The 21,616-nt window shown below is 37.9% G+C and overlaps 1 protein-coding gene across 1 annotated transcript; it reads right to left on the bottom strand.

Annotated features, from left to right (window-relative positions):
• Positions 1-5,005: 5,005 nt before the first annotated feature.
• Positions 5,006-20,804, bottom strand: LOC117288818 (cysteine and histidine-rich protein 1-B-like). The gene is made up of 4 exons (XM_033769669.1): positions 20,513-20,804; positions 13,599-13,837; positions 7,629-7,840; positions 5,006-6,657 (listed from the first exon to the last, which is right to left on the bottom strand). The coding sequence occupies exons 1-4, from the start codon at positions 20,717-20,719 to the stop codon at positions 6,266-6,268; spliced, it is 1,050 nt and encodes a 349-aa protein (XP_033625560.1). The 5' UTR covers positions 20,720-20,804; the 3' UTR covers positions 5,006-6,265.
• Positions 20,805-21,616: the final 812 nt, after the last annotated feature.

Genomic DNA, 21,616 nt, shown 5'->3' with positions numbered 1-21,616 from the left:
TGTAACGGCAAACTCAAAAACAAAACAAAATCTCTGATGAAGTATAAACTCTGCCTTCATATCTCAACTACCAGTTTTTACCATTTCAATTTTTCTGACAATAATGGTTAAGGAATTTGTTAAAAGCGATGGACCTAATTTCATTGTGTTGTTTCAACAATAAAAGTAAAAGGGGTTACCGGCCGAAACAACATGTAATGTGACTGGCTCCCTTATTTGACATTTATTGGGAACTTTCCGCTGAAGCAACTTTGAAATTTGGCCATTCAATAAATTGGGGAGGTGCAACAAAACAAGTAAGGTAGTTTTTAGCAAGGGTTGAAACCACGTGGAAAATGTGTGTTTTTAACGGCATAAATTATGCTTTTTCAATTTACAAAAGTGACTTTTTCAGACGTTAATATAAATTCAAAATCTGCTGGCAAATTTGTTAGGAATGCAGGCCATGTGATGTTTCCTCAAAAAAAAAAAAAAAAATTAAATGGTAGTGAAATCAAAAAAAAGGACGGTGTAGGTATATCTCAGGCCTGGAAATTTATCTTTGAGTGGGCAATGCCATTTCATTTTGCAAAGGGCACCATTGAAGGGGGCTACTAGGCCAAGACCAGGGCAACAAGGGGCATGGCCTCTGTGTACTTCTAGGCCTGATTTTCTTCTATAAATGAAGTGCAACCGCTCTATTCAGCTAGTCTCTAGATTTCATCCGTAGACAAAAGAAAACTAAACATTTCCAATGGATTTTTTATGGATTTTAATGTACTTCTTAAGCGTGTGAACACATTTGTTTACTTGGTTGAACTTCACATTTGCATTCAAAATCTTTATGTACATGATTTAGCTTCTTTTGTAATATCCATGTTTTGGAATGGATTTTTTGTTGCCAAAAGGGATAAATCTTTTCTGTTGGCAAAATAGATTAACAAACAATTGAATGCAAGTAAGATTTCAATGTCTAATAACTTTATGTTTGACATGAGCCATCATTTTTATGCTGGTCTTTGAGAATTGAATAAATTTGTACTGAAATCTAATAACAACAGAATACCATGTTAAAGCAATGTAATGTATGTGGGAGCAACGTGGTCGCCAATATCTACCTGTGAATCAGCCTGTCCGATTAGAAATTACAATTTTACACATTCACAGGAATTTGTTATATTTGAAAAGATTAATCTCAAATCTTTTGGAAGGAACACCCCCTTCAACAAGTAATAATATAAAAAAATTGTTATGCGAGCACTTTTGACATCAACATTTAATTTTTACAAAGGATTTTGTTGGATTAAATGCAGTTTTATGTATGATACACAAAGAGGCAGAATAACTCTTTTATATTCATGTTGATGGAAAAACTATTTTCAAGCGATCAACCACAAGTCATACGGGTATACATGTATGACTTCTTTATACTGGCCATCCTGCACAAAGATATTGACAAAATATGGAGACCGCCAACATAGGTAGACCACCAACACAGGAAGACTGCCAAAATAGGGCTAGATAGCCTAGTTGGTAGACCACCGGCAAGTAAGCCCAGAGGTTGCAGGTTCACCCCAATCTATGTATTATACATGTACACGTACTAGGTGCAATTTGAAGCATTACTCAAAACCAATGTTGTACACTGGTACATCACGCTCTTTGAAGGGCTCAATTTGGGCTCAATGGGAGACTTTCTGGGACGATAGAGGGCAGCAGATTTACCGGGTAAATCCATTGTTCTCAGAATTATGCACATGTTCAGAACTGCGTAAACAATGGAAATTTACCCGGTATGTCTGCTGCCGCCTAGCGTTGGAAAGTCTCCTATAGGTAATCGAAGTTGGGAGAAAATGATGAAAGAAAAAAAACACCCTTGTTGGACAAATTTGTGTGCCTTTAGATAGGAATAAAAGACTTCTAGCTAGAAGTCTTTTAATATGTTAGTGAGAAATTACCTCTTTTTCAAAAACTATGTTACTTCAGAGGGAGTTGTTTCCCACAATGTTTTATACTTTCAACAGCTCTCCAATGCTAGTTACCAAGTCAGTTTTTAATTTAAAATTTGTTTTGAGTAATTACCAAACGTGTACCTTGCCTCTTAAAACTGATTTTCAGCTTTTTCCTGCAGACGAGCAGGGGAGATGGTTTGAAATGTTGAGTTACTCTGTCAAGAACTCACAAGAGCGATTTCATGTACATGTACGAGGTTTTATTGACTTGGTTGAATTTTTGTGAACATAAACCACAGGGACCTTATGCGATGGGGCCATAAAGGTTAAAATGATAACGAAAAACGTACATCTAATTTGTTGCAAATCTGATATAAAGCATGGGCCAATGAGCAACCTACATTTGACTTTTAGCCGAGCCCACTCGACTCAAATGACATCATGAGCCTATATTTGCCTGACTTTTATAAAAAAGGGCCTATCACATGCTTTCAGTGAATAAGGTAGTTCAAATCTATTTCTACTATCTACCGTTTTGTCAGTGCAAAAGCATTTTATCACAAAATATATTCTTTTCACAATGACCATTATGGGAATAGACCTTATCGCAAATACTCAGTATGTAGTTCTAGCTAGCAGGTCTAGCTAGCTAGCTAGACCAGCATGCACTTCATTCACTAGCTAGACCAGCATGCACCTCATTCAACAATTTGCGCTTGCGCGATGGGTATTAGCGAAAAGGTCTATGGAATCAGTATTGACAAATCTCTACAGCTAACCCCCCAATAGTGGCATTGAAACAATGGTTTTGCACTGACGCAACGCTCTGTACACAGTACCATTGTGCCGAGTTCTAACTTATTGCTTATTACTGCACGTTACACAACAACAATAGTCGATCAAGACTTCCAAAATAGTCAACCGTTTTGTTAACATATCATGCTTCACACAGAAAAATATATCTTTAAAATGTGTTTGGTTAAAGTCTATTGTCTTCTACAATATGCATTTATCTGTTTTTAAATGTAGATATATTAGGTGTGGTGACAGAGTTTTACACTTTCCCCTTAAATGGTCCAACCACACGATAAAGTTTGGGGTTTTAAGTCAGGGCTCTACAAACCCCTTGCATTTGCCCGTGGAAGCATGCACGCACATGTTACACACAACTCTCAGCCAATGATAAGTCTTCGTTGACCTCAGCGTGAGGGCGCTATCTGGATCCCTCAAATGGTCATCACCACAAATCGCTTGGGGGATGAGGGGGGAGGGTGGAGAGTATAGGTGAAGGTAGTGGAAAGGAACTGTTAGACCTAAATTTAGACTTGATGTGATTTCAGATTAGGGGAAACCTGCTCAGACTCCTGTCACCACCCTTGTTAGAATTGCCGATTATTTTACTTTTTTAAACTGGCTAAAAACACCAAAAAAAACGATAATACAAAATTAAATAATTTGTAAATAAACCCTTTATACACAGTAGTTAATTAAAAATGAATCATATACCTGGCCTTTGAGAAGTTAATACTTTCTGTTAAAAAGTTAATGACAAATAGGTTTACTGTAAAAAATACTTGAATAAAAGCATTTTTAATAATACCAAAAATTTAAGTCAATAAAAATTCATATTAATAAATACATGTAAATAAATATATAAATAAATATTAGCCATCTAATGAAAAAATAAAGGCAGTGTCCATGGGTCTGGAATAACTATAGGGGATCAACATGAGCACAGCACCGACTCAAAATGTCTTAACAACTAATCAACCTCAAAATTTGACTATTTGGGGCAGTTCCACGGTCACTCACGTAAACTTGTGGGATTCCATTGGCTGTAATTACCTTACTGAAAAGGTTGAATAAATGTATTTTCCATAGAAGTTAGGGCAGGTAGACCTATCCCTACATCAGCATTACAGATGTGATCCAGAGAAAGGTGCACAAAATTGGTTACTCATATTAAATATTTCGAGTATCCCAATATTGTATAGTTTTCTAACAATTGTTTTTGTTTTTCTCTCTAATTTTTATTATTTCGGCTGAGATTTTTTGTTTCTTATGTCGTTTCTCATCATCTCTGTACCTATAGAGTCTCGACACTTGTTAACATTTTACAATGACCGAAGGAACCCCTCAAGCTTCCTATTAATATTCTCACTGAGTTTAGATGGTACTGATTAGGGTACAAAAGTATCCCATTTAGATGGAAACCAATAACCTTACTGGATACCACTGATATCCAGATTGTAATGAAAGGGTTTCCGGGTAATCTAAATGAGGTATCTTTGAGTCAATGAAGGGAATTCAGAAGAACAATTTTCAGGGAAGAATTGTGTTGTATTTGATGGACACTGCCTTTAAACTAGGACACTGCCTTTAAACTATGACAAAACTATATATTTGTCCAATTTTGTTGATTTCTAACTATTTTACCAATAAAATGTCCCCATAAGATGACAACGTTAATCTATATTACATTTTTTAGAATATCAGATAAGTAATTTTTAATTACATTCTTTAGTTATCATTTCAGATATATTTGAATAGTTAAAATTTGGGTTTTAATTACAAGACATACAAATGGTTAATTCCCAAACTATACATAAATCATTAGTAAATTATTTAAGCTGGAGTAGGGTAAAAAATTCCTGGCAAGCTTCACTTTACACTAGCTATTGAAGCCTCCAACTTTCAAATTTGTCCAACGAGTTGACCAACCATTTTGATCCGTTCTATAGGTTGTGCGAAGGGTGAACAAAATTTGACAGAACTTGTTTTCATGTTTAGATGCATTCACATGTTTATGTTGCAGGTTGGCATAGTGTATCTTTCATTCAAAATCACTAATTAGACAATATTGACAGGTATGCAACTTTTAGCATATTTCATCTTTTTCTTTTCAAAACAGTGCCATAGAAAACTAAACAACACTGTACAAAAGTTAAGATTCTCCATTTCCTCTTTCTTTTTGCCATTAGAAAGTTGCACATCTGTATTGAATGTTCAGAAAGTAAGAGGGTTGACTATGTACTGTAATAAATACTGCAGGCTAGCATAGCGCATGTATCTTTAAAAAAAAAAAACGGTCATAAACCATGTTGGGAAAAACACAAATGAGGATCAGTGAAAAAATTCATTCAATCATTTATTTTTAGCCTAACAATATACCCAACTAACCCTGCAACAAAACAATTGAGATTTGTAAACACAGAGTCAATTAACAGCAACAATCCAGTGAATTAACACCTCTATTTGGAAGATATGTTCAATTTAAGGATAATCAGCCGTCGATTTCACAAAACTCTTCCTAACTTAGGATTAATCTTATGACTTTGAACGAGTCCCAACCCTGCACTATAGCACGAGACCTTAAGAATAATCCTAACTCGTGATAAGACGAGTCCTAACTCTTTGTGAAATCGACGGCAGGGTTAGTATAAAGCAGATTATTCATGTTTTCAAAATGCAGATTTGCTCCAAAGCAACCACAAAATATGTGTTGTTTTGGATTTTAAAAATATTGGGCTTCACACATGTTAGAATGGAACAGGATTGGGACCACCAAAGAAATCATGGGCTCGAGGCTGGTTCTAAATGGGACCACAGTAGTCCACCAATAGACCAATCCATTAAGCTCCACCCCATTGCGTATTGACCAATCACAACGCGACGAAGGTCCGACACTTAGGTCCGACATGCGTTCGCGTATTATGGCACGCGCGGCAGAGTTGTGCAGAAAGGCATTGGAGAGCCCCAAGTGTTCTTGCTCACACGTGCGTCGTGGGCGGAGCCTACTGGATCGGTCTATTGTAGACCAGCCTGGGTTCGCGTCAAAATAGTAACCCTTTATTAACCATGGTGCACACTGGAACCTGCTCAAAGCAAATCAAGACCATTCTTGGCATTTTAAGGTGCTGCAATGGAAGGCATTTTGGCTGTATCACCTCACTAAACAATTTACACTTGACGCAGAAGGCATCAATTGCATTGCAGTTTCTTTCTGTTATCTGTACAATAAATTGATAAAAACCTCATCTCAAATATTCGCAGCTATAGTTACAGTTAAGAATTAAACAGCACCCCTAATGTTACCATTGCTGAAATAAGGTCTCAACCGCCCAACCATTATGTCAATCTTGCTATCGTTTAGGGTAATAACTTCCTCACAATCGCATAAAGAACAAAATTTGATTCACTCAAAAAACAAAAACAAAACTCTCACTTACTTAAAGCTTGAAGTACCTGAATTTTTAAAGGTCTCTGTTTGAAAAACAAAAATTTAAATTTGTTAAAAATACGGTCACCCATTTTAGTTTTTTGATATTTTTTGTTTACTTCTGCACCTGGAACATTATAAGCCTGACATTGATAGTCTTTGCAGCCAATAGTTTATTCCCATCGGCAGGATTGACCAATGGCATGAGCTGAAGCGGGCTCTCCGACCTGTCCCCGCTGAACTCAAAGCGATAGACCTCCGGCTTGACCTTGATATCAGTGAACGGTCCGCTCAAGATCATGAAGTGGAAGGTCACGGGATTGTTGACTCTACTCTTGAGAATCATCTGGTACGTCAGATGACGATTGGTCGAGTGCAGCGGGTTGCGCTCGCTGTCGTTGATGCGCGCTTTGAGCACCCACTGCTGATTGAGGGACGTAAAGCGACTCGTCTCGTAGTACAGCTTGGTGATGAAATCATCAGTACGATACGGACGTAGCTGCAAATCTGAAATAGTAATAATAATAATAATAATCATTGGTTCTCATAGAGCAGACATATCCATCCTAGTAGCTAAAAGGCGCTTACAACATTTACCTTGAGACCGTTCCTCGAACTTTCTGAAGCATGCGACCCCACGCTAAAATTTGCACTAAGGAGTTTATCCAACACAACACCGTCCCCAGCACTCTCAGGTTGCAACTTCTACACCTGCCGTCGATTTCACAAAACTCTTCCTAACTTAGGATTAATCTAAGGACTTAAGACGAGTTAAGTTCCGTAGACGTAAGGACCCATTGGACCCATCATAAGTTAGAACAATCGTCCCAACTCGAGATAGGATTGATCCTAGCGCTTTGTGAAACTCGACTGCTGGGTTAAGAAGGCAATTATGACACAGTGCCTTGCTCAAGGACACAAGTGTCATGACCAGAAACTGAACCCACTTCGATGATACAAACATCACAACTTGAGTCAAATGCAGTAAAGGCAGTTCAGCCATGACACGCTGCTTAACACAGAGGGGTACGAGTGCAGTTGACTGAGTTGCTAAGGTAAGGAAGAGGGGATATAAATGCAGCCGACTAAAAGTTGCCAAAGGCAAGGAAGAGGGGTATGAGTGCGGAGGACTTAACACCCGTTTCAGACAGGCACTCCACAGTCGTGCCAAACCAAATATATTGGGAGCGGCTCTAAATTGACCCAAATAAATTTTTTGTTTCATACAGGCGAACTTAAAATAACATTTACATTAGGTTCGGCTCATGACAAGATCGACGTCTGAAACAAGGCGCTCCAGAGTCGTTCTCAACCACTGCAACAGTCGATCTAACGCCTTCTAGTGCGTCCAGTCGCTCCTAACTGTTTCAGACGCCAAGTATTTCATGTTCTGAAATGAAATGGGTGTAACGTGCCTATGGTGAGGAAAAAAGTTGATACAACAAAAACAATCACCCAACTTTCCCTTATACACCTACCAGTAAATGCAATCTTCTCAAAGGACAACAGGTTGACAATGTTAAGGTAGCCCCTGATCTCTTCTTTAAAGCCGTGGCTAAGCTCCTTGACCGTCTCCAAAACCTCCGCCCCGCTCTTTTGAGGGAACTCACACTCCTTCTCGTGATCACTGGACTCGCAGTGGGCCCCCTGCCACAGGCAGCCAATGGAGTGGTACGCACATTTGACAGTTCTAAAGTATCGTCGGGGTGGTTTTTATGGTGTGGGGAATCGGAAACAACAGAACTGCGTTAACAAAATCAATCGCATACTCCATCGAGTTTCAATTGTGTTTAATTCTTTTGAGGTGTGTTTTGGAACTTTGGGCTCATACTGAATCCTTTTTATCCCTCTATAAATTGTTCATTTGTTTGTTTGTTCATTTGTTTGTTCCATAAAACCCAAATTTTATTAACCAACTTCTTAGGTATGAACATTGAGAATAATTTTTGCTTTAATACTGAACTGCTGTTGCATGAAATGGTATGTTTTTTAAGTAACTAATGCAAATAACACAGCAAGTTGGGTTTTTTAAAGTCATTTTTACCTTTTTGAACCTTTTTGAAAAAAAAATGTTTTTCCTCTGTAGGATTAACGTCGTCGATTGAATCAGAAACAATAAAAAATTTATCATTCAAGAAAATCAATCAGAACTTGTTTTAATTTTTAAAGAAACTCAAGATAAGCCCCAAGTTTGTATTTTTATTTTGTGAAGTGATGTTCAAAGTTGCAACGATCCAAACAGCAATTAAACTTGATTATTGAAATAAAAGAGAAGAAATATCGTACACGGAAAAAAAACCATCAGAAATTGAAAAATTATTTTACCATTTAAATTAATACACAGTTCTTAAAATATGCAATATCTCAAAGCCTGCCTAAACCTGGTTGAAATGCCTTTGTGGGATGCCAGCATAAATATTGCAGGATTCTATTGTTCCGCCAATCAAAATATTCAGTGCTGTATGTGTAAAGTTCTGTGGGTATGCAGGTAGTTTTCTTAATCATAATGCCTATTGCCATAGAAACCATTGTGTAGCCATGACAACAATGGCATCATAGAAATGGATTTGTGTAAAGAAGAATATATTTTGAAAGTATGTCTTTTGCTCCTTATAAGAGTAAAAAAAACAAAAACTTATTAAATGAAATTACAAACCAGTGATTGGTCATCAGAGTCATAGAAAATAAAAAAATAAAAAAATTAATAGAGTATTTTCACTGTTTTCAAACATGCACACCCTTTAAAGCATTTAAAGAATGAGTTGAATTTGAAAACTTCATGTTGAAAAAGGCAACATAAACAGCACTGAAAACCCCCAACTTGACTTGGTCATTTTCTCATTATCTTTCCAAACTACTTTAATTTATTCAACGGAAATTCCCCTTTAACGGCATCAGCAAACCAACCAAAGTTTAAGTGGACTTTTTTTTCAAACTTGAACATATAAAACGTGCTTTTATAAATTGATGTCTTTTAAAAATCGATGTCTTTTATAAATCGATGTCGCGGATGGTTTTCAAAAGTATTTTGCTGTAGGAACGCATTGTCTTTCAAATCTGTCTTTTGAAATGCTGGGAGATTCTCCAAAATGGCCGCAACTTCTGATGGAACGAGGTGCTTCTCTTGGTGTCTGTTGTTGGAAATGATGCGCATTATTACAATAAAGGGACTAGCATGCTGTACCATCTAAATGTGTCAGGGGGGATTCTTTTTTTTTAATGATATTTTGTGACTTTTGCAAAAGGCACAAATCTGTTTTTTGTAAAAGGTTTTTTGATGTGTTGAAAACCTTAAAACTTACTTTAATTTCTTTTCATTATAGGTTTTCAGTTTTACAACTGAATTTGGAACTGATGTTTTTCAGTATGGTTTAAAATGGCAGAAATTGACTTTGGAAATTGACAGAAGAATAGGTAATTTGCCTATTTTGAATATTTGTCTGTTTCAACATTGGAGCATTGACCCGCAGTCACAAGAATTGTTTTCAAAAGTTTTCCTTTATATTTTTATAAAATATGTGTACCTTTTTTGCTGGTCAGGGTTTTAAAACTTCTCTAGGATTTTTAATGTGTACATTTAAATTCAAATTAGGCTTTATGCCAAATTGCTATTCAGAACTGAATCTTGAATTTGAATTTTGAAAGAACTTAAATTTAAATGTCATTCTCAAGTAACAATTTTAATTGTTAAAAATGTTCAGCTTCAAAAAATCTGTTTGGTCCAAACACAATTTCCTTATAAATCTATTTTGTCAATTTTCTGCCATCCATTGATATAAATCACTTCTTCTTCTTTTTTTTTTAGATTAATCAAAGATATTGAAAGAAAACATGTTTTCCTCCGGTTCAAAATATCCTTATGGTTTTTTATTTAGAACACTGATTCACATCGGGGCACAGCATGCTAGTCACCAGTCTGTCCATGGTCAATTGGTAAAGCATTGAACAGTCTGGAACACACTCCTGGGACCCTGACTTAACATAGAATGTAGATTATAATAATTATGCAGAGACGAAATTTTTATGTTAGCATTTTTTTCAATGGCTTAAAATTGTCCTGCTATGGCTCATGGTGCGAGGGATTGGTGGGGGAGAATTTTCTTTGAGGTTTTCTTTGTTGTTGATGAATATATAAGCAAATTTATGTTTTTCAGAAGAAGAAAATTGTCTTATTTTGAATAAAATTTCAAAATCTTCATTCTGGAGGATAAAACGTTTCTTTTTAAATGACATGCCAAAATCTCAGAAGAAAATGACACTTTAATTTTGTGACTTCAAACCATTTTTTTTTTTTTACTTTTAAACTGTTTTGGGGTTGAGATAATAATATTTGGTACAAATTCAACATTTTCCCTTTTTTCTATAATTCTCTATTTTTAGGTTGTATAAGAATTTTTTTAAGAAACTGCATGTAACGGCGCCCAGACTTGAAAAGAAAATTACGTTAAAAAAAAAAAATATATAGAATTTTTACACATGACAGAAAAGTCACAATTTATTTTTGGGGAGTTTCAACCACAATTTACAGAGCGCAGAAATTGCAGGATGGGTTAATTGAGATGAAATGCGTATGTTCACTTGACGCCATATCAGCAGGCAACTCTTTTGATGCAACAACAGATCAGCACAGACGATGACCAATTGCCATCAAGGATACGCCCACTAATGTGCTTGCTGAAATGGCGCCTATGTGTATTTCATGTTTCATTAATTAGATAGAGCTCCAATCTTGCCACCTTCTGCACTCTTTTATGTCAGGTCTGAAGTCACCAGCTTATGGCCAACTCAGACTTTGCTTCACATTTTACTGAAGAAAAATCAACAACAAATCTCCTGTAGGTAGTTTCAGGCAGGTTACTTCCAAAACATTTGGACAAAAAAGTTCTCACTACAAAGTATTTTGGTTGAGAAATTGGCTATTATTGGGTTCATTCAAAAATGGGTTTGAACCTTAGATAGACTAAACTTTCATATCCTGTCATTGATTGTATCTATTGTGATTCCATTGATTCAATTGTATCACTCAATTGTACAAATAGTTGCAGATGTCACCTTTTGGTGACACCAAATAATCAGCCACATTTCACATTGTTTTGTTTTGTACTCAATTTATAAAAGAAATTGAACCTTATTTTAAAAAATATTTTAAATTCGAATGATCTATAGACCGTATTGAATAACCCCTTTTTGCTATGAAAAGTCGCCATCTTGTAGGGCAAACCATATGCGCGTCCAAACACGTACATCATCGAAGCACGCAGCACGCAACATTCCCAGTTTGATTTCTACGGCACATGCAAGCACAAACGCACACACACACACCATCTTGTAGGTCAGATATTTTAGCCGCGAGACGTCATATTCAATACGGTCTATTTCACTTTCTAGTCAGACCGAGGTAAACCTTTTGGAAGACACCAAATAACCAACCATAAATTTGGCTTTGTTTAGTAATCAATTTGAAAGTTTTCTGATTCCCTTCGTTTGTTTTGAATCTGAATCGTCAATTTCACTTCCTGGTCAGACTGAGGAAGGAAAAATCTAACCAGGAAAGGAAAATCCAACCAACAAAAGAAAATAAATTCTTGATAACAGCCTGTACAATTGTATCAAGCCGAATTTGAACGTAGAGACCTCTACTGCAGTGATTTGTTTCCTTCAAAAGTTAAAAGCAGTGTGTATGGGACCCAAAGTTATGAAACTTGGAAGGTCTATTTCAGAAAATTGCAAATTGTATAATTTTTTTGCTTTTAATTCCTTGGACCATACTGACCCTATGAACGACCTCTGGGCCCAATTTCATAGAGCTGCTAAAGCAAAAGTATTTGCCTTAGCAAAAACATCCTTGCCTAGTAAAACCAGATTACAGGCCACGACTCCACTCAATTGTTATGCTAAGTAACAACAGCTATGTAAATACCAGTCAAAAGCAATGTATATATTTTCGTGCCTAAGCAATTTTTTTGCTTAAGCAGCTCTATGAAATTGGCCCCTGCAGTATGCTAATTCATAATCAAAGACATTAAACCAAATATTTGTATGATTGAGATTGTCTGTTGCCAGCATGGCATTTATGTCCTATTATGGAAGTTTGCAAATTTTGTCCATTATTGGCAGAAATGGTGGACGTGAAGATGTACAGAGGTGCATTCCGAATCGTTCAAGAGGTCAATAGACTCAAATTTCTTACAACTTAACCTTCGCACTTGATTGAGAGTTTGGTACATATCAAAGTCAATTTCAAATTTGTTCATAAAGTTAAGGCAATTTTTTTTTTATGAAACACAAATCACAAAACTTTTGCTCTTTCAATTAAGATTTTTCCATTAAAACTGACAAAGAGAATTTGCTTTTAAAGTATTGTTAATGGTAGCATTTTAATGTCTCCTTGAACGAATTTCTGTGAATCCAAATGTTTTTTTTTTTTTTTTTTATCATCCCTGAAGGATCATGTCTCTAAACCATGGCATTTAGTTTTGAAATATTTGTCAAACATTTTTTTGTATTAATGTATTGTGTTTTACAAAAAATGTAAATGAGAACTTGCTGATGCTGATTTTGTTGATTCAAAATATTGAATTATATAAAAACTGGGACATATTTTGCCGCCAGTAGGCCTATGTCAAGGTTTTATTAGTCTGAAGTCTCTGTCCAAAGGACTGTTTTGACGTGATGTATACTTTAAAGGCTTGTTTTTGTCTGTGGGATGTAGCACCGACAGGAAAAAATCATTAAGATTTCCCAATGTCAAACGGGGTCACAGGGTTAACTGATCACCATATGCTCAGTGAAGCAACCTGCCTTTCGTTAACAACAGTGAGATCTTAGGGATGTGTAGGATCAAGAGGAAAAGGGGCAGGCACCATAAGCCATTTATACGAAGTTCATGTCCGCAGGACGATCAGAATTCGTCAGCTCAAAAAGAGACTGTAAATTCAGGAAAATTGTTTCAAAAATTCAATGAATTATCAGCGCTCAGAAAATCTGTAAACATTTTTTTGTTTTATGGTATAACTTTTAAAAAAATTGCTTTATGAAAAAAAAATGTTGAAAGAGGAAGTTTTATGGGCCACTTAGTGTGTTGGTCGACTGCAAAACTACTTTCCAAGGACCGAGGGCAGGCTGGGAAAAGACTTACCAGTCCTGTTAAGATTATACTCACCGTACCACTGGCTTTATTTCTCCTTCAAAACAGCAACAAGCTCAAAGCTTTAAACGCCTGTGTGGAGGTCAAGCAAAGTTGGGTGAGCAAGAATGGCACATTTACGTCAGTTAGGCCTAATCAACTACGCCCTACAGTGAAACCCTACCTAGCCTATTGAGGGACTGACAAGAGGGGGTAATAGTAGACGTTACTATTAAGCCTAGAATCCCTACACCCGACACTGCTGGCATGCATACGGTATTGGTGAGTTACCGCAGCGCGTTGGAGCAGGGCAAGGTCGTACCTTTGCGGACAGTCAGAGCGCTGGTGGTGCTCCAAAACGTTCCGGGGTAGTTTGCAGGAGCAGTGCTCGCACAGCGACGGCAGCTCACTCACTGTCTTCTCCACGGCGAGGTTCCGGCTGCACAACGTCTTCCCGATTTCACAACGACAGTTGGGGCATGTCGACTGTTCATCTTTGAGCCGGGCATCTGCAAGGACGTGTGTGAAGCACCCTGCGCACATCAAATGTCCATTGACGCACTGCATAACAGGGGGAAAATAATTATTGGCTTGGATAGTTGACATTTAAAATGGTTGGTCACACTCTACCTCTCTGACTTTCTACAACAGCCGGAGTACAGCCAGGGTAGTTCATTCTTTTCTCCTCTCCACCTATTAAAGTAATGATAAAGATGTCTACTGTAAAATAATAGTTGTACAGGGCTGCATAAAAACAAAGGCTACAACTAAATCAATTTTGCCCTTCGTGATTCATAGCTTTGATGCCCTATGATCCAATAAAAGATTTGCAATTTGCAGATGTACCCCTTCACCAAGGAGTAATGCTTCACTGTGTCACATCAGACCTCAATTTCATCAACAAATATTCAACAGAATCTCTAGATGCTGATAGGCCCTATTGGAGACTCATTAATCATCATACATGTTCCAGTACCAGAGATCAGTGTAATATGTACACCACAAGTATGAAGACCTGACAATGAATACATTGCCACCATTGTATACCATTATTTCCCAACCATTGGGGGAAGGGTCAATGTATTTAATACCGCTTTTTTTAATAATGCAATTTTAAAATACTCATTTGTTCAGGGTCATTACTAAAACAAATAGCCAATTTTTCCTGAACTAAAAATAACAGTGGCTCATTGTATATATACATTATTTGTCAACCAGTGACGGTCAGGCCCTGTAACATACAGCATTTCCTGCAATGGAAAGTGGGACTACGTATGAATTATGACACCTATAGGTACTCGTTCCATATTGGTTTTACAAGCTAACCCTGGATTTTCTCACTGCATCACGTTTGCCTCTGCATGCATAATTTTCACTGTCAAACCCTGAACATATATCCATGACCTTGATAAACACACCCACTCTATTCGTCATATGCTAATTATAATACCAAGTGACCATATCAAAGGTGTGGAAAGCTTTAACCAGCATCAAAGTACAGAAATTAATCTATAGATTGGACACCTGCCAAAATTTACCTTAAAAGCACAGTACACTATCGGTGAGATTGAATATGTAAACTAAATAAGTGTTTGGACAAATTTGGACATAGCTTGCATGGTATGGACCTTATAACATTGACGTCATCCAGCCGCCATCTTTGAGGTAAAACGATGACGAAACAATCAAAACGCACAGATTTGTATGCGCAACGCACAGGTTGGGCCAATGAACAGCCACTTTTCTACCTATACAGGAGGATGCCCTATACTGATATGATATCATGTGCAACGTCTATTCAATCGACTTTACCATTCCCTTTGAGTAACTTCACAATAGACCCTATTGAGTATGACGTCACCGCTCAATCTGCCCTAAAACATGCACCTGTGAGCACTTGCGTGTGTGCGTGCATGCCGTAGAAATCAAACCAGGAACGCCGCACGCTTCACTTGTTAGAGCGTTTAGACGCGCATGGTTTGCACTAGAAGATGGCGACTTTCATAGCAATAAAGAGGTTATTCAATACAGTCTATTGGCAAATCCAATTTACAAATCCATGTGAATTTACGCAAGCTGGTTCATGCTTACTCTTGCAAAATTCTTTTATAGACCTGTATGAGGCCCCTAAGTGACGATCGAATATGATGACATTTTCACAGGTTTGTTGTAACTTAAATGTGGTGTGATCGAAAACCAGAGTATGGAAATAAATTAACTCTTCCCTCCACAACAATGACGGATGTTCCCCTTTAAGCGTATTACAGATTCGTAACCTTCATATGGATGGACACTATCAATAATTCAGGTCGTGATGTAGCATAGTCAGTCATGGTCACACTGCATTATATGGGACCCCTAAATAGCTTCGCACCGGATCAAAATACTAATAAAAGGCTGAATATATTTGGGGTCAGTGGTGGGATTATACCTTTGATGACATGGGCATGGAATTTGGTATAGGCCTACAGTCAGGTTCCTTAATGGAATTTGGTATAGGCCCCCCTAGGCCTACAGTCAGAAAGAGTCCTTAATGGAATTTGGTATAGGCCTACAGTCAGAAAGAGTCCTTAATGTCTTGACAAAGATATTTGGCAAATTTGTATTTTGGAAAATAAGTCATAAGGTTTATCGCGATTCAGAAACGCAATGCATTGTGGGAAGGAATATGGGGCGGTTTCTATGTAGTTTCTACGACTCGCGCACGCAACGCCTATACCTTTGTGTGGGTTCAACAGCGCCCTCTCTTGATATTTTGCTATTCGCGATAAACCGTATGGAATATTGCTGTTATAAAGGTTGGTTTCAATATAATTTGGAATAAAATGCCTAAAGGCATGCAGTGGACACTATTGGTAAAATAATCAATATAATTATTAATATAGAAACCTTTCTTGGTGACGAGTAATAGGCTCAGGTTGATGGTATAAAACATTGTGAGAAACGACAATTATCAATAGTGTCCACTGTCTTTAAGGGATTGTAAAAAAGAGGGTGCTATCATACGCTCAATACGCATAATTTTCATGGCCAAATTTAGGTCGTTGGCTAGGCATAAAATTTAGCACATACCCACATGTACACATCATGGAATCACACAATACTACTGTCCATGTCTGCTCACGATTCCACATTTTTATCTGAGCCTCCAAGACGCACTCAGACATTTAAGGTTCAAGACATTTGAGGATCATCAATTATTAATTTTTATTTCAGTATAGGGCCGACATTTAAACCATGTTTGAGCAATGGTTAAACTGACATCGGTGGGTTTGCATAGCACACCAAGTATGCCTATATGGTAATACATATTGAAAATCCTGCAATGCATAGAAAAGTATGGGTTACATTTGTTTAATAATATTTGAGTTTATATAGCGCTTTTTCACTCCCGAATGGGTGTCTCAAAGCGCTTCAAATTATTACCCCTGGTCACTGGGCCTTAATTCACTCCTTAAACCATCTCAGCTCCCTGGGGAGTATACAGCCTCGTGCAACAAATGCGCTACTCGGCTAAATCAATCACAAGAACCATCTCTGCCCTCACAGGTCCCCATTTACCCCTGGGTCGAGAGAAGCAATAATGGTTAAGTGTCTTGCTCAGGGACACAAGTGTCACGACCGGGATTCGAACCCACACACTGCTGAACAGAATCAGCAGAGCTTGAATTCGGTGCTCTTAACCGCTCGGCCACGACACCCCACATGTTTAGTTCCATCGTTATATTTGAGCGCAGCAATAGCAGTTTGACAGACGGACACAATTTTGAGCTTTGTTCAGAACATAACAATTGATGCCAGCATGCTTCAAAACGCAGGCATAAACTCTCATAGTCAACCGCTACGACAAACTGTGGATTAGGCATTCATGTAAAATGTACAGGCATAGATCCTAGATCCTTTTTACATTTAACTGACTGACTTGACTGACTCAGGGCTGTATGCTTCGTTTTTGAAAGGGCAAGGGCACCGAGGCAATTTCTCTTTGGCAAAGGGCACCCTATGAGGAAATTTTAAATTTCTACTAGAGCATTTCAAGGGCACCAAGGCAATGGCAAAGGGCAATCGCCTCCGTTGCCTCCGTGAAGTATCAGGCCTGCGACTGATGTTCCCACACCCTTTAGTCTGAAAACCTGATGTTTTGATAACCCCTGATCTCAAATGCTATGTAGGGTTATGGTTATGACTAGCATTAACAAATACATAGTTCTGGAAAAAGAGGTGTCGAAGCACGTAACTTAACATTTCCTTACATGATGTTGGTGACTGCAATGTTCGGACACTGTTCTGAAAAGCGTATGTTTCGAGAACCCCTACTACATGATCTTAACTCTAGGGTTATCTATAGGATAATGTTAGCATGTGTCGGTACAAAGGAGCGTCAGAACATGTGTACAACCAAAAATCCATGAACAACAATTAAAAGCCTGTAGAGTGAACATTCAGTGGGGTTTGAATCCTACTGATTTTATTGGTAGTAAGAAATTAACATTTTCTTAAAAGATGCAACATACAGTCAGAGCTTGAATTCAACACAGTTGCAGGATAGGCCCAGAGTCCAGTGATTTTAGTATTGGGCCAGTAAAATAAGGATCGGACAAGTCCAGCAGTCATCTTTATTAAAGGGAAGGTACATGGTTTGGTAATTGTCAAAGACCAGTCTTCTCACTCAGTGTATCCCCTCATATGCCTAAAATAACAAGCCTGTGAACATTTGGGATCAATCGGTCATCAAAGTTGTGAGAACATGGTGAAAGAAAAAACACCCTTGTTTGATGAATTTGTGTGCTTTCAGATAGGAATAAAAGACTTCTACATGTAGCTAAAAGTCTTTGATTATTTTAATGAGAAATTACCTCTGTCTCAAAAACTACATTACTCCAATGCTTGTTACCAAGTCAGTTTTCTAGTTTTCTAGATAATATTTGTTTTGAGTTATTACCAAACGTGTACCTTCCCTTTAAATGGAATTACCTCACTGAGACTGTAATATCTTGGAACAAAAACAAATGATTTTCAAATGTTGATGTTTGAGTCTGGTGAACATCTAATGTAAGGTTCAATTCTGTATGAAGATCCAAATATACGCCCATATAATACCCACTTGACATTTATAATTAAACCTAGTTTTAATGCTTATAGTTATAAAATTCAAATAAATAAAACAATTATTTGACGTTTGAAGACAATTCTTTCTCATTAAAGATTCCGATCGTGCAAACTGGTCTGGGAAATATTTTAAGCTACAATACATAAGATGAAAAGCCCTGAAATCTGATAGAAATTTAACCCCACAGTTCAAGCCCTAAAAAGCAGTATCAACAAAGCCCCTTGCTTGAAATGGTAATTTCTACCTCCATGATAGGTAGGCCTACACCCCCTTTTTCAGTACATATTAAAGGAGCACCAAAATGTTAACAATTCTCCTTTTTCTCAACCCACTGTTTTTTATGGCCAAACCCCTGTCCAAGGTGTTGTGCACAATGAATCCAGATGGAGATTTCAATAGTTTCCCTGTGCATACCTCAAATACCTAGGCTACTGTATACCTGGGGAGGGTGTGCACCCATTCATCAAAACAATTCAAGGAATTTGCACAAAGAATGTGAACTTAAAGAGTCCATCTTGGTGGAGGTAGAATAGGTCCAACCACGTGGGTGGGGTCCAACTAACCATGGAGTACGTATGTAGATGATCTAGCGCACTAAAATTTGAGCTGTGTTTCGTTTTAAAATAATGAAACAGGAATTGTTTCTATTGCAGGGAATGAATTGGGGGGGGGGGGGCAAAGACTCCATGCATTGACCTCCATGATTATACTCAGTGTTCCCAACTTCAGCCCGGTTCATACTTCATGCGAATGCGAAGCGAATTTGACGTGAATTTGACGTCACAACCCTCCTTTCGCAGCAATATTCGCAAGTGAGTCGGGCAGAATCAAACTGCTGCAAATTATTCGTTGCGAATTTGTGACGTCAACATTCGCTTTGCAATCGCATGATCGCATTAAGTATGAACCGGGCTTTACAGTGTAGGAGTAATCTTTAGGACTTGGGAGGAGTTAAGTTCCGTAACCATAGACGTTAGGACGCATTGAACCCATCCTATCTCGAGATAGAATTAATCCTAGCGTTACGTGAAATCAGCTGTAGGGCTTGTAGCTCAGAATGTTTACTAATTGACCAGAATTTTGTTTTTGAAAGACCAGAATGAAAATGTGAAAAGATCAAACGAAAGGAGGATACAGTTTTAACATTAATTTGAACTGTTTTTCACTTTTGGCCAACCTAAGATTTTAACAATTTTGCACACTGACTAGTGGACGTCACTCCCCTAACCTACATTGTAGGTTTTGCTGGACCCCACTTAAATCTCATCCACCACCCCTGGGATGGCCTGATTAAAGGCCCGGTCACACAGGCCTTGATAATGAGAACAAAAATGACAACATTCAAAATGCACGCATCGATTGGTTGAATAAGCGTCCGAGCATATTTTGTACGGAGCAATTTAACCAATAGAAAGCGTTCCCTTTGTTGTTATTGTTATCACTGGAGTGTGACTTGGCCTTTAATTAAGCTTACAAATTATTGCACAGGTTGCAAATACTTGGGACACGCGCATTTGGCTGGAATGAGGTGCCATGCTGGTATTGCTAGCGATCAAGTTTGATTTACTAGCTAGACCTCATTCAACAGTAAGCGCCAGCATGCACCTCATTCAACAGTCATTTGCTAAAAGGTCTATTGCATCGAAATCTGTAGGCATGAAGGTAAACTCATAGTTAGTGTTTTGACAAAGAGAACTAGGCGTGTGGACCTTAATAGAAATAAGAAAGTATAAATTAATGATTGTGACTACCTCAACATCAACATTGATATTATACAATCCCACAATCCTCTTGCTTGCATAGATACAGAGAAGTGGGCAAGTAGCCAACCATCTAAACAAGGACACACAAACAGGCTGGCTTGATGCCAAAGTACATTGAAGGACATTGAGATAAATTTTGAATGGACATTCCATCTTCCCTTCCAGCCAGATACTATTTGTACACTGACAAAAAACCTCTGCAATATTGAAGTAAAATCCACAACACACCGAAAGCAATCGATCCATACAAGCACAAAACTGCGCAGCGTAGTCTCACTAGAAATAGAAAAACATGAACAAGGTCGCCATATGCTAACCTTTGGTCAGAACAAAACAAAACCCGAGCCCTTTTCGGAACCTCACCTGATAAACTAAATTTACGGGCAAGTCCAGACAGACCGAGCAGCACAGGATTTCGTTCAGCCTCTGCTCCAAATCTTCCCCTTGTTCTTCAGCCACGTCGATCTTCGATTTCTTCAGCGGTGGTTCTGAACAATCGCCTATTTCTTGACTAGAAACCGAGGGATTCTCGATTAAATTTAAAGGCCCTGGTACAATTATTTCCGCCATTGTTGTTGACGTTTTGCAAAATTCTGTGAGCTCATCAGAACAAGTTCATCGACGTATTTTCACCTCTTTGGCCACATATCAGCTGCGACCGCACGTTCTTGGGCCAGTTGTCAACATACATGACGTCATTACACGCCAATCGCATTGCTCCTTTTATCAATGATTGACAGGCAAAAGCTCTCGACCAATCACGAGACGGAAATTATAGACATGAATATGCATAAGAAGATTCTATTTTTATATCGAAGGGGTTGTTTACTTCTCATTATAAAGTATCAAATTAAGTTTAGAAATCCAAAATAGTTACACAAAAGTGAATTTGAGTAGAAATACATTTTTAAGGTTTAAATATGTCAGGAGATATCCTAAACTTGTCAAGCATTTTCATGAATGTAAATGTCACGTCTGATCCAAAAATAATTTCCCCAACGACAAATTTAGAGATCTTGGCACTCCGCCACGTTTACATCACATGATCTATTACGCAAGTCATGCAAATTTCCCCATTCAACCGACCCACTTTCTTCGTCAAGGTGTGGCAACTGTGGAATTATTTGGGGGAGTGGCAAGATTCACAAATTCCGTATAGAATCGGACAAATTCCATCACAGAAAAAAAAGAAAAAATAGTGGATGGGGTCCGGGTAGCCTGAACATCTGACGTCATTCTTCGAGGCTCGTGACAGGGGCCCAGTTTATATTAGTGGATGGGTGGCGCTGTGACCTCAACTATCCACAGTTCTACAATTATCATGTACACATGTACAACTACCTCCACGGTTTTTAGTACTTCCCATGGGTTTGAATCAACCATGTCTTTTTGTTGTCCTCAGTCGTGTAGTACTTTGTCTTCTCTTTTACTGCCTGTCCTCCTTTTTTATATGTTGATGTATCTCCC

The sequence above is a fragment of the Asterias rubens genome, chromosome 4 (assembly GCF_902459465.1).
Source record: "Asterias rubens chromosome 4, eAstRub1.3, whole genome shotgun sequence".
NCBI classification, from domain to species: domain Eukaryota; kingdom Metazoa; phylum Echinodermata; class Asteroidea; order Forcipulatida; family Asteriidae; genus Asterias; species Asterias rubens.
Note: the sequence above shows the minus strand (reverse complement) of the source record. Positions and strands in the feature narration are given on the sequence as shown.